This window comes from Clarias gariepinus, unplaced genomic scaffold (assembly GCF_024256425.1).
Source record: "Clarias gariepinus isolate MV-2021 ecotype Netherlands unplaced genomic scaffold, CGAR_prim_01v2 scaffold_30, whole genome shotgun sequence".
NCBI classification, from domain to species: domain Eukaryota; kingdom Metazoa; phylum Chordata; class Actinopteri; order Siluriformes; family Clariidae; genus Clarias; species Clarias gariepinus.
This window is the reverse complement of record NW_026520997.1, coordinates 661,653-675,206: the sequence shown is the minus strand read 5'-3', so window position 1 is coordinate 675,206 and position 13,554 is coordinate 661,653. Positions and strand designations below refer to the sequence as shown.

Sequence of the window (13,554 nt, the reverse complement as noted above, 5' to 3'; positions counted from 1 at the left end):
AATCCTGTGTGGCGCCGAATCCTGCACCCCCGCCTGTAAAGGCTCCTCTGATGTGCCAGTTTAAAAATAAGGCGGCAAAAGAGAAGATATTAAAATATTGATTATTTATATTTGAGTTTAATTACGCGATGATTAAATAAGGTCAATAAAACTATATTGAAGATTAATTGTTTCGAGGTCGTTGTGGATTTAGATTTGTTTTAGTTAGCCGCCGTGCTATCAGTTAGAGCTTCATAAACAGTCGAATACAAAATTCTCAGATAGAATAAATAAAAAACAGTCGAATACTAAATTCTCAGATAGAATAAATAAAATGTCACTTTAATTCTTTATTTTATTATTATTATTATTATTATTTTTGTTTTATTTATTTATTTATTTATTTTACACAAACGCACCACTCGGAGGTCAGGCATTTACACGGACACCTATAGCTTTTCCAGGACCTTTCCGTGTCCCCGCCCCCTCTCCGAATCATCCAATGAGGTGGCGACAGGAAGCAGCCGGGATGCAGAATATGAGAAGTTCAGGATAGGATACAACACCGGAAGCGTTTCTTAGATTCATTGAGTGTAATGTTTATAACAGCAGTCGGTGGGTCGCGTTTATATGATATTATAGTTTATTTTATTATATTAACTTTTATTTCAGTGTTTAAGTTCATGTTATAATTACCTCAAATGTTTATTTGAGAATGTGTACCTAATCTTCTGGTTGTACTTGTTGTATAAAGTCTTAAGATTTAATTACATTTCTTTGTAATTGTGGTAAAGATGCCTTGATTTTATTTTTATTTATTTGCGATGTTCCCTGGTGTAAGTGTGTTTTCAGGAGAGAGCTTGCAGTAAATCTCGTGGTTGGATCAGGAACACCTCGTTCTCCTGGTGAAGGACGTCCTTGTCTTTCCTATCAGCATGAAGCAGGAACATCAGGATCTGATCCTCCAGGCCACGTCTGCGGAGCGTCTGCGTCTCGGCCGTAAGATCCAGACGCTGTGGAGCGGTTACGGTCAGATCCTGCGTGTCCACCTGCAGGGCTGCGAGCGCACCTCGGTCGTCGTCAAGCACGTCATGTTTCCTGCCGGGTCCCGTCACAGCGACGTCTCTCACCGCCGCAAGGTCCGGTCCTATCAGGTGGAGACACACTGGTACAAAAACTACAGCACCAACGAGCGCTGCCGTATCCCAGAATGCCTTGCGGCGCAGTCTTTCGGTGAAGAGCAGCTGATGGTGCTGGAGGATCTGGACGCCGCCGGGTTCCCGGACAGGAGGACGAGCGTGAGGGACGGCGAGATTAAAGCGTGTCTGCGCTGGCTGGCTAACTTCCACGGACTGTTCCTGGGTGTTCCTGCAGGCGGTCTGTGGCCCGTGGGGACGTACTGGCACTTAGAGACGCGTCCTGATGAGCTGGAGGCCATGACGGACCTGAAGCTGAAAGCGGCCGCTGCGGAGATCGACGCCGTCCTGAACAACTGCCGCTTTCAAACCATCGTACACGGAGACGCCAAACTGGCCAACTTCTGCTTCTCTGCAGACGGCTCCCGCGTGGCCGCAGTGGACTTTCAGTATGTGGGCGGCGGCTGTGGCATGAAGGACGTCATCTACCTCCTGGGGAGCTGCCTGGACGAGCGCCAGTGTGAGAAAAGAGCTTCTGGTTATGTGGACTTTTATTTCTCTGAGCTGAAAGGTGCAGTGCCAGAGAAGGAGAAGAAGAACTTTAGTGAGCTGGAGGACGAGTGGAGACGCATGTTCGCCTTCGCATGGACCGACTTCCACCGCTTTCTCCTCGGCTGGATGCCTGGACACCACAAGATCACCCGCTACAGCAAGCAGCTAGCGCAGGAAGTGCTGAAGACGCTGTCTGAGAGATCAGACGGTGTGAAGCATTAGACTCGCCTCAGACTCGCACCAGACTCACATTAGACTCATGTTAGACTCTCACCAGACGCTCACCAGACTCTTCTCATGTGCACACCAGACTCGCATCAGTCTCAACCAGACTGACCTGGAACTCACATCAGACTCTCTCACTGATCAAACTCTACTATTCCACTGTGCATTCTTATTGAGAGTGTGCGTGAGGGGCGTGGTCTACAATCAGCTGTTAGAATGCCTTTACTCCATGCTGCTCTTTAATAATAATCAACACTTTATTAAATTGTGTGTGAGTGAGAGAGAGAGAGAGAGACAGTAAAATCATGAGCTGACGATGATGTTGAGGTGCAGAACAGATGACCCTCAGGGTTCTCCCTCAGCCGGTTCTCCCTCAGCGCGGTTCTCCCTCAGCCGGTTCTCCCTCAGCGCGGTTCTCTTCTGACTCTCGTGCTTCAGGTCTCTTTGATGGAGTCTGATGAGGACAGAAGTGGGCGTGGCTTTCTCACGCAGCCGGTGTCTCCGTGAGCTCAGGGTTGCAGGTGAGCTCGAGTCTCACGCAGCTCTGCGGCTCCACAGCAGTAACGAGGAGTGTGTGTGTGTGTGTGTGTGTGTGTGTGTGTGTGTGTGTGTGTGTGTGTGAGCGAAAAGGAGTGTATATCACCAAGACGTCCACGTACCACTGCAACCCGAGAACAAATCAGACTTAACACACCTTCACAAGTCCTCAGCGCGTCACTGCAGGAGCTTTGTATATGTATATATGTGTGTGTGTGTGTGTGTGTGTGTAAGTAACGTGAGAGTGAAACTGGATTAAACGTCCTGCAGTGTGAAATAAAGCTGTTAAGAGTCTCAGCTCACCTCTAACCCAATGTTCCACACAGGGAAAAACACAAATCTATACACACACACACACACACACACACACACACACCTCCAGGTTGTGGGAAACTTTTGAGTCAGAAACACACACTATGATACACACAAACACGTTATCCACACTACAATTTAAGGTGTGTGTGTGTGTGTGTGTGTAGACCTGCCAGATGTAATATTTGTGTATTTAAATGTTTTATTTTTAACGGTATTTTGATATTTATTTCAGTTATTTGTGCCACACTGTAAAACATAAATACAGATTATGATTATTATTATTATGATAATAACAGTGTGGTGTACAGGGGTTTTGAGGCTGGACAGTAATGGTGTTAGTGATTAGTGTAATGAGGAATGTTTAAAGTTTCAATGTTCAGAAGATTTTTTCACAAACCAACAGCATTACACACACTGATTTTGTGTGTCTATGTGAGTGTGTGTGTGTGTGTGTGGGGGGGGGGGGGGGGGGGTGATATATTTATTCCTGTCTCTCCACACACACAGTGAAATAAATCTGTTAATAATAAAACATGAGCGGTGTAAAATATTTATCCTGGATCATTTTCTTTTCAAAAAGAAAAATTAAACTTTCATAATAACCTCCTGCTGGTGTCTCTGCCAATCTCTCTCTCTCTCTCTCTCTCTCTCTCTCACACACACACACACACACACACACACATTTAAGATTCAAAGGTGCTTTATTGGCATGAAAAATATGGACATTGTAGAAATACATCAGAAAATAACAGGAATAGATAAATAAAAATAGAATAGTAATATAATAATTCACACACACAAAAAAACTCTGCAGTAAGATAAAGTGACACTCGTGAAAACTATTGAAAACAGGGGTAATAATAATAATAATAATAATAACACTGTTTCTCTCTGTCCTATCTCCCTCCCTCTCTCTCACACACACACACACACACACACACAGTTTCTTGTTTCAATCGGAATTGTTTCTCTGATCAGTTCACACTGTTAATAATACTAATATTTACTGCTGATATATATTTAAACACTTCAGCTTGAGTTCTATTCCTGTTTGTGGTGTGTAAAATAATCTAATAAATAATAATAATAATACAAAGCAATAGGAATGATTATAGTTTAACTGATTTCTGGCCTTCAGCTGCACCTTCCTTCCAAGCCCCTCCCTCCTCATTAATATGCACGCCCTCACTAGACGTCACAAAAGAACGCTCGCGGCCCCCAGAGCCCCACCGCGCGCGAGCAAACGGCCGCACGGACTGTCAGTCAGGAGAAGGGGGCGTGGTTTGGCTCTGCCATATAAATATCAGTGGCTGGCGCGCGAGCAGGAGGAGCGCGAGCCGTGAGAGTGAATTAGCGTATTCAAATCAGGGACGGAAGAAAGAAAGAGAGAGAGAGAGAGAGAGAGAGAGAGAGAGGCGCTCACATCCGAGCTAATGGAGGAAGAGAAAGGAGAACAGATGAAGCCCCTGATAACCACAGTAAGTCCGCGCTTTACACACTTCCCTCTCCGTCTACTTCTCGGAAGTGTGAGAGTTAGCCGCGAGCGCGCGCTGTTTTGTCACAAACATGGGGTTACCTCAGAAAAGCAGCGTTTAGTTTAAAAACCGTTAAAAAGATGAGAAACAGCGCTGGTGGGGATGTGTGTGTGTGTGTGTGTGTGTGTGTGTGTGACAAGGTAAGGACGCGCGGCTTAGTGTGAGTGTGAGAGAGAGATGATGAGCACGCGACAGCTCCACACCACTCACGAGCTCTATCTGTACTTTAGTGTGTGTGTGTCTCAGGAGAACGCGGCCGCACTGCGCAGGCGTACGGTGTTTGAGCATGCGCAGTGCGCCCTGTGAGGCTGTTGTGTTTTGAAGACCGGTTACTAACGACGCGGTAACGGTAGGGGCGTCGGTCTTAATACACCACGCTCGCGCACCCACACGAACACACACACCTCCGGGGCATCGGGGCGCAGCCGGGCTCTGTCACTCACACACACACACTCCTCATCTCACACCGTCACCCTTTTGGAGAGGTTTATCTGTTTATAAAGGAGTCACTGGGTCTCGCCTTCATACACCCTGTCATCTATAACACCTGTGTAATAAACCTGAGGGAGGGAGGGAGGGAGGGAGGGAGGGAATGATGAGAGGATCCACAGTGGGAGGGAGGGAATGATGAGAGGATCCACAGTGAAAGGGAATGATGAGAGGATCCACAGTGAAAGGGAGAAAGGGGGGATGAAGGACAAGTATGAGGGAAAGAGCCAGGATGAAGGATGGAAAAAGAGAGAGAGAGAGGGAATAAAGGACAGAAATCCTGATGGGAAGATAGAGGGAGAGTGACAAAAAGACTACAGAGATGGAGAAATAGAGTGATAAATTTTCGTTTTTATTCACACTCATAATAACTCGTCTCTTTGTAAAACTTTATAAACTAAACTCTATCCAGAAGTAAGTACCCCCTGCATGTTGAATGTTGACCTGTGTGTGTGTTTGCGCGCCACTCTGGGGTTCATTCATCATCTGTGAGGAGTGTGTGGAGGTGTGAGGATCGGGGTGCACATTCTTTTGGATGTGTTGTGACTTGGTGACTCTGGTGTTTCTCTTTGTGTAACAAACTGCTGGACTACCGTGTGTGTAAGCATGTGTGTCTGTGTCTCAGAAATTACAAACAATGATAAGGAAATAAGATGCCTTAGAGTGTTACCTTTTGTTTTTGCTCTGTTTAATGTGGGTGGCATGACATGAGGGTGTGTGTGTGTGTGTGTGGTGGAGAGAGAGAGAGTGCAAGAGAGAGTGAGAGATGTCAAACACCACTGATGTTAAGCATACAGGCAGAGCTGTTCAGTAGAGGGACATGTGCTGTATCTCCTGTGTCTTTTCCCCTGTCAAGATTCAAAGGTGCCTTATTGGACTGATAAATATTTACATTCGTATCCATTTTTACATTTACATCCGTTATCGCCAAAACTTGGAGATAAGGAACAAGGAAATAAGGAGTAGAGAGTAAAAAATAAACGTAAAGAATGAGTACTATTAAATAAATGTAAATAAAAGTACAGACATTTAGTCAAAGATGAAGTGACTCTCTCATAAAAATTATAAGAAAAAAAAACCCTGCTCTCTCTCTTTGAGTGTAAGCAGGTTCATTGTGATGATGGAGGGGGGATTTGGTGGTGTGTGTGCGCGCAGCCGCGTGTGTGTAAGAGATCAGTCAGGAGCCTGTGCGGTGTGTAAATGTACGGAGTAAAAAAATCCCCCTCAGTATGAGTCACTGCACTCATCATGAAAGGCAGCAGGAAGATGATGTCATCACTGAGCGCCACGTTGAAGCCAGATTCAACACATTATCTTTATTCATTATGTTTAATAATCCACAAGAATTATTTCACACACACACACGCATACGGTTCTCACATAAACATCTCTACGTTGTTGCCTGCAGTTACCCCTGCTCTGTATACTTATAATATGTTTAACACTAACTGTTACTCACTCTGACTTCTTATTGCAAGTGTAATATAGCTAATGAGATTAGTTATAAAGATTAATTCCTACAAACTTTATAATAGTGTGTGTATGTTAGCGAGGCCTCACCGTGTTATAGGAAGTGTGTGCTTCACTGCTGCTATTTTCAGGATGAGGTGTTATTGGTGTAACTGTAGATTCTGAGTGACCACGTGGGACCTTCAGCTCGTTACACACACACACACACACACACACACACACACACTGATCAGCCCTAACATTAATCCCCCTGGTGAATCGATCAGGTGAATCGATTAACACCTGCAACCTGGTTACAGGGGATGGGGTTTATGAGGCGGCAAATGAAGAGTCAGGTGTCGAAGGTGATGTTTGAATCAGGAAAAATAGGTGAGCATAAGGATATTTGATAATGGTCAGAGTGTGACATCTACAACTGGGTCAGAGCGTCCCAGTGCTCGAGGGATGGAGACCCGGGGAGACTAAGGTCGTGCACTTCATGTGGAGGTTATTGACACATAGGACCTGCCTACACACTGCTGCAGAGCATAAAGACCTGACACACTTCAGTCTGAGCAACACAACAAAGAACTTGCGGTGTTCACGCCGCCTCAAATTTTTTCAGATCTCAATCCGTTTAAGTGTCTGTAGTGTGAGAGTGTGTAAGGGAGTGTGTGCATGCGTGTGTGCTGCATGTGCCCTTTGGGGTGAAATCTGATCCCCCCTGCCCTGAGGAATTCTGGGACGACAGCCGTGTTTTAATCTGAGCAGGAGTCACCAGTGTCGCGGTGTGTCCGAGGCGGGAACGCGTTTCTCTTCTTCACCTGAAGCTTTAGAGAAATAACTATCAACTGTCTCTAAAGTGCAGGGACGCTTCAGTCATCGCCCAGAGTTTCCTGAGGTGTGTGTGTGTGTGTGTGTGTGTGTGTGTGTGTGTGTGTGTGTGTGTGTGTGTGTGTGTGTGTGTGTGCACGCGCCACTCACTTCCTTTAAAGCAGGAGCTGAAAAGCGGAAACGAGGAAACACGGTTAGAGAGCCGCATGCTTTACAGAGACGCATTACAGTCTGCTGGCTAATTATACCTGTCTCGTGATTCGCTCTTTCCTTATATGGTTGTACTTCCTGTTCAGGTCATTGCTCCTTGGTATTCTGTCTTCCTTCTTTAAAACCAGACATGTTTCTGATTTCCTGAAAAGTCTCTAACAAACACAGAACACATGTTAGCGCACGCGCACACACACACACACACACACACACACAGATCTGTAGTTACATCAGACCATCTCAGATATTTCTCAAGAAATTCCTCCTTCTTTGTGCTTGGAGTTTATCAGCAGGAGAGTGTAGGAGTGATGTCAGAGGAATTCAAGAACACATTCCTTTGAGATGTTCTCTCACTCTCTCTCTCACACAGCTGGAGGAATACTCATAATGATAAGATTGAAAAGACATAATGATAAAATTATATGATTTTCTAATTAGCTATCTGTATGTGTGTGTCTGTCTCTTTGTCTCTGTCTCTTTGTCCTTCAGGGTAACGATGATGAAGCTGTAGTAGACTTGGGGAAGACAAGCTCCACTATCAACACTAACTTCGAGAAGGAGGAGCTTGAAAGTAAGCCCCACCCCCTCACAACACTTTTAAACACACGACACTAACTGTGAGCTGGAACTCTTTTGAACTGTTACTGTGGTTTAGAACACAGCCTGTGATTGTGTTTAGTAATTATTTTGTCATCCACTTTGCCTGTGGCTGTGTCCCAAACCACAATATATCCACCAGGCCGACTGACGAGTGTGTTAAAGCAGTTTGGGACACCTGATCTCAGGACAGCCTTTGCAAGTGTGTGTGTCAGTCTCCTCGTTTGGGGCTCCGTCCGACATCTTAAACACTTTACTTAGTGAGGCCAACTGCATTTTTCACATGTTAATTAAAGCACTGATAACCACCATGTGCCCTGTTACCATGGCAACCACATGTAGCAGCGTCTTACGTCAGAGATCAACTACAAACCCAAAATTATACCACACAGACACGCACAGACACACTAATCGTTCTGCTTTGACTTTTGACTGTTCTGGTGCTTTTTTTTTATGTCATCACACTGCTCACGGTTTCCAATCCAAGCATTTTTGGATGTTTTCTGAAATGCGCAGGAACAGAATGGGCGTGCTGGTGTTAATGCCGGTGGAGCCCTTGAACTGACCCGTCTCTTTTGCACTCCTCTTACTCACTTACACACACACACACACACACGCACACAGAGGCAGCTTTAATAGCATTACACAGGATTAGTCAGTGTTTCCAGGTCTCAGTAATTAAACAGGAGCTGTTACACTCACCTCCACACTGAGCTTGATTTAAATCCATTTATTACACAAATCCTCAGAAAACATTCTGTTACCAGTACAGAGCAGTAAACACTGCAGCACCAGAACACTGCGTTTTGGACAAAATGTTGCCACGTAGTGATGACCTCATGTTATGTTACGTATTTTTTAAATACAGAGTGTAAATCAGAGTGATGTTTCAGGAGTTAGCCTTGAAAGTAAGCCCCACCCCCTCACATCACTTTTAAACACACGACACTAACTGTGAGCTGGAACTCTTTTGAACTGTTACTGTGGTTTAGAACACTCACGCACTCCTACTGGTCCCTGGCTGTCCTGTAGATGCGTGCGTCTGCGTGCGTGGGTCTGCATCCTTTACCCCAACCCCGTTACCTCATCACATGTCTCCTGATTATTCTGATTAATCAGTTAACAAACAGATAATTATCGTTGTCGTGTGTCGTCACTCAACTGCCGTGTGTTTTATTCTTCTTGCACCTCTTGTACATTTATTACAGAGCACCCCCTCGTGCTTCTTATCCATTTAGAGTTACATTTAGACCTCCACAAACAAAAAACCTCCACGAAAACAAAAAGCTGTGTTGTTGAACACAGGAAGCTGCATGTGCTGATCTTCAGTAGGAGATGGGTTTTATTATTAATATTAACTGAAGGAGCCTCCAGTGTCAGAGGTCAAACTGTAATTTTAGGTTTTACTTTATCTACAGAACAAAGGGGTTTCTTTATTGTAATAATAATAATAATAATAATTAAACCAAGCTTTTTAGTTTATAAAATTCATAAATAATGAGAAAGAAGTAAGTATAGCTGCTGTAGTGTAAGTGAGAACAGGAATTCAGTGCTTTACTTAAAATTAAATGTAGCGTTAAAAAGATAGGGTAAAGTGGTGTTCTTTAATAAACTGAACACTGCAGTCATTAGGGTGAGTGAGTGTGTGAGACGTAAACAGGATCAAACGTTCCAGAGTATAATAATCTGAGAACAGTAACACCGGTACGTGTGTGAGTGTTGTACTCCTGAGACGCGCTCCTCACCCAGCCTCCTGCCCTCAGACTGATCTCTGCTCTCCTCCTCTGAGACGTCAGTGTGCTCCAGCGCTCACGTGTTCCTGCTGCGGTGTCTCTCGGGGTTGGGTTTGGACTGATGTTGTGTACTGGAGCTGTGGCTGAACTCTGACCCGCTGCTCGACTGCAGTCTGTTTATTTACTCCATGTCCACTTCTGCATAGATATTACTGCTGCTACTGTTTACTCTCTCTCTCTCTCTCTCTCTCTCTCTCTCTCTCTGTCAATAAATCCACGCTTTTTTTGTGTCAAAGCAGGACTTTTGATTGTACAGAATAACAGAACACAGTTCTAAGAGTAAAAACTCCCTTTATTTCTCTATATAATCCCCTGATACACTAATACACAATCAAGTCCTCTTGATTGGACTGCCTGCTTCATGTATAAAACACTGGCCTCCCAGGAACTCCTTTAGCATGTGGAAATGTTTTGGAACGTGGTCAACACTGTACAGGGGACATGGCAATAACTCCCAGCCGAGTTCCTGTAACGTGTGAGTGGTGCAGTGTGAAGTCACACATCATCCTGCAGAAACCAAACGCTTTTGGTGATTAAACCAGGCTCTTATTTTCCATTAAAGGAGTTCCTGACCGAAGTAGAAATAAACATTACTGGACAAATAATATAACACCAATCCATCCTTTTGCTATCTGATGTCAGGGAAACATGGGGGAACATCCCTGTGCCTTGACTTTTAATGTTTAAATGTCAGTGATAAAAATGTGTGTGATCGAGAGAAAGAGAGAGACGTCAAACGTGGGGGGGGTTGTAGGGGTGATTTTAATCCTGTCACGTTAACAGATGAATTGGATACGTTTCTCAGGCTTTTCTCTGCTTTTCCTGCCAAAGATTCTCAGATGACTTTCCCACAGCTAAAACACACACACACACACACATGCAGAGTACAGGCTTATTAGGGATTGAGAGGATTGAATTAAAGGTGGCCTTTGTTGCTTATTAAAGCTGTGGCTGTAGGACGGCACCGAGTCGACCCCGCCTTCTTACCATCACACTTTCACTTCAATCACCTTCAGTACAGTTCATTAACACTGAGATTCACTCAGTGACACCAGTGTGTGTATGTGTGTGTCTGTGTGTGTGAGAGAGAGAGCACTGCACAGGATGCTGTGATGGCTGGTGTAGCTCATCAGTGCATTAACACACCCTTTATAAACACATGCACATGCACGCGGTATCAGGATGGCATGTGTTTGTTTTTGTAGGGGGTGTGTGTAATAAAGAACACACCTGATAACACTTTCCACAAACAGACTCTCCTGTGATCAGACAGCGAGGGGTCAGGCAGTGTGTGTGTTTCTCTGGGACGGGGGTCTGTCATGCCGGGTCACATGATCACATTATGGCTCATATACTTAAGCAATATCACATGAGATGGATTGCTGGATGCAGCGCGGCTGTGATGCGGTTGTAGGCACGAGGGTGCAGCTGGAGTGCTGAAGGTATCACAGCCATGCTGTTATTCAGTATCCTTCTGCGGAGCTAAACAGGAGGTGAGAGTGGTGTTAAACTCTTACCGGTACTTTATATCCAGAAGGCGATGAGAATAAACCATGGAGGTGGTGGACAGTCCTGAGAAACTTACCAGATTTACTGTATACTTACACTTATTACACTTTAGAATATCAGCTCCGTTAACTTCAGGGTTCTGGGGTCGATTCCCAAATGGCGTTAAATGGAAAGCTAGCGCACTATGTAGGGTGTACACTCCCCCTTGTTCCACACACCAAGTAGTGCCCTTGATTAGGGGTTAGAAAGGGATTTGGGATTCAGCCTTGCGTTAGATGCTAGTTAGCTTTGTGGCTAAGCGTTAGCTGTGAACAGAACGACATGGACGGTTCAGAGGCGATTCAGAAGGACTTAGAAGTGATTTGTGCAGAGACGGCGTGTTGTTTAAGACGCCATAACGTTATCAGATGTGTGTTCTTACTGAAAGTGCTTCTGTGACTGGGTGTGAATGTGGGTTTAGTCAGACAGCTGCTCTCTCCTCAGTACTGCGGACCGTACAGACCTACTCTCACCCACGCTGAGACACACAGTTAGTGTCATTAACCACTGGACAACACCTGGGACACGCCCACTCATACACAGAGTTACACCTCACAGTGCTGTTACTGTCTGTTATCAGCACTCATGGAATAACGCCTCTCGTCCAGTCAGATTACTCACTGTTGTATAAATTAGTTTAAAGAACACAACATAATGAGGAACACAAAGAAGACTTTCATCATCTTCATCATCACCACCACCATGCTCTGCTTTCATTTCCATGGGTTTGCATGTTTGATGTTCTCGCCAGACAGGATGTCGTGTGTTGCGTTTATAATACACACTCCGTCCATAAAGAGCTGAAAGTAAACAGTGACCGTAAGCTCAAAGTGCAGAGTCGGTTAGAAAAACGGTTCAAAAGTAATTGAACAGGCGAGTTTCATCCTGAATTAAACAGTGATATACATGTTAGTTTTTAATGTATTATATTTATTTAAATAATTTTTTTATGCTTGTTTTTGAATGGTTTGCAGTCAGTGACTTCCTGAAGTCTGTGACTCGTGAACTTAACCCCGCCCGAGGCTGCGGTTCGTCTTTAGTGAAGCTCTGCCAGGTGTTCGGTTCCTACTTGTTCACGTGGTGTTTTTGTCCGCAGCTGAGAAATGCAGCTCATCATGATTCAGCTCAACTGATCTGTGTGCTCCAGAGCTTTGGCCTCCTCTTGATTTAATTTCCAGGTTCACCTGCAGTGTAAAGCTTTATCCAGTGAGAGTTCACCCTGATCACATCATCCTGGTCATGCTTCATCAGCACTTCTTCTCATCTCCATATCTTTAATCACACTCTATAATCCAGCTTTTCTCTTTTGGAGATCTTGCATTTTGTGGTAAATGGCAGTAAAGGCTTCTCCTCATTTTTGACTTTGACTTGTCAAGTCTCCTGGAGGATGTTCTTCATCTGGTCCGATATGGCACAATTCCCAAACCAGACAGTGATGCAGCTGCTGAGGATGCTCTCGATAGCTCCTCTATAGAAGGTGGTCAGGATTAGTGGTGGATGCTGGGCCTTCCTCAGCCTTCTCAGGAAGAAAAGACGTTGCTGGGCTTTCTTGTGCAGAGAGCTGGTGTTGAGGGACCAGGTGAGGTTCTCCTCCAGGTGGACTCCCCGGAATTTTGTGCTCTTGACGATCTCCACAGAAGAGCCTTTGATTCTGAGCGGGGAGTGATCATTCCGTGTCCTCCTGAAGTCAACAACCATCTCTTTTGTCTTATTGACGTTTAGAGACAGGTTGTCTTTACACCAGTCCGTTAGCCTCTGCACTTGCTCTTTGTACGCTGACTCGTTGTTCTCCAAACTTGATTGGAGCTGTGTGTCACTACACAATCATGAGTCAGCAGTGTGAACAGCAGGGGACTGAGCACACAGCCCTGGGGGGCCCCAGTGCTCAGTGTGGTGGTGCTAGAGGTATAGTTCCCAATCTGCACTGCCTGAGGTCTTTTGGTCAGAAAGTCCAGGATCCAGCTACAGAGGGCGGTGTTGTTTAACGCTACATTCTTTCTCGCCGCCACGTTGTTCTGCTTGTTGGTGATGGCTTGTAAGCCCTGCCACATGCGCCGTGTGTCACCGCTGTCCTTAAAGTGTTTGTGAATTGTCTGGGCGTGTGCACACTTCGCCTCTCTGTTGGCCGGGAGAGTCCATCTCTCAGAGGCCCTTGCTCTTCTAAGGGCCACCTTGTCCCCCGCTCTGAAGGCAGAGTCTCGGGTCCTCAGAAGTGTACGCAGCTCTGCAGTAATCCACGGTTTCTGGTTGGGTCGTGAGATGATCCCCTTGGAGTCAGCGACGTCATCGGTGCACTTGTTGATGTAGCTGGTCACTGATGACGTGTACTCCTTCAAGTCAGTAAGGTTGCTGTAA

The 13,554-nt window shown here is 45.2% G+C and overlaps 2 protein-coding genes across 6 annotated transcripts in view; both read left to right on the top strand.

Moving 5' to 3' along the window:
* Window positions 1-556: 556 nt before the first annotated feature.
* Window positions 557-3,207, top strand: pkdc (protein kinase-like domain containing). Its single transcript, XM_053490691.1, has 2 exons — window positions 557-594; window positions 821-3,207. Exon 2 carries the CDS (start codon window positions 915-917, stop codon window positions 1,887-1,889), a length of 975 nt encoding a protein of 324 aa, XP_053346666.1. The 5' UTR covers window positions 557-594; window positions 821-914; the 3' UTR covers window positions 1,890-3,207.
* Window positions 3,208-4,076: 869 nt separating this feature from the next.
* Window positions 4,077-13,554, top strand: part of slc4a7 (solute carrier family 4 member 7) — a 33,324-nt gene continuing 23,846 nt past the window's right edge. Inside the window, exons 1-2 of one of the 5 annotated variants that reach the window (XM_053490679.1) lie at window positions 4,077-4,222; window positions 7,751-7,832. In XM_053490679.1, coding sequence (XP_053346654.1) covers window positions 4,178-4,222; window positions 7,751-7,832 — 127 coding nt within the window. In that variant the 5' untranslated portion in view covers window positions 4,077-4,177. The remainder of the gene's footprint in view (window positions 4,223-7,750; window positions 7,833-13,554) is intronic. The other 4 variants (XM_053490676.1, XM_053490675.1, XM_053490680.1 and 1 more) reach the window with 4 other exon arrangements.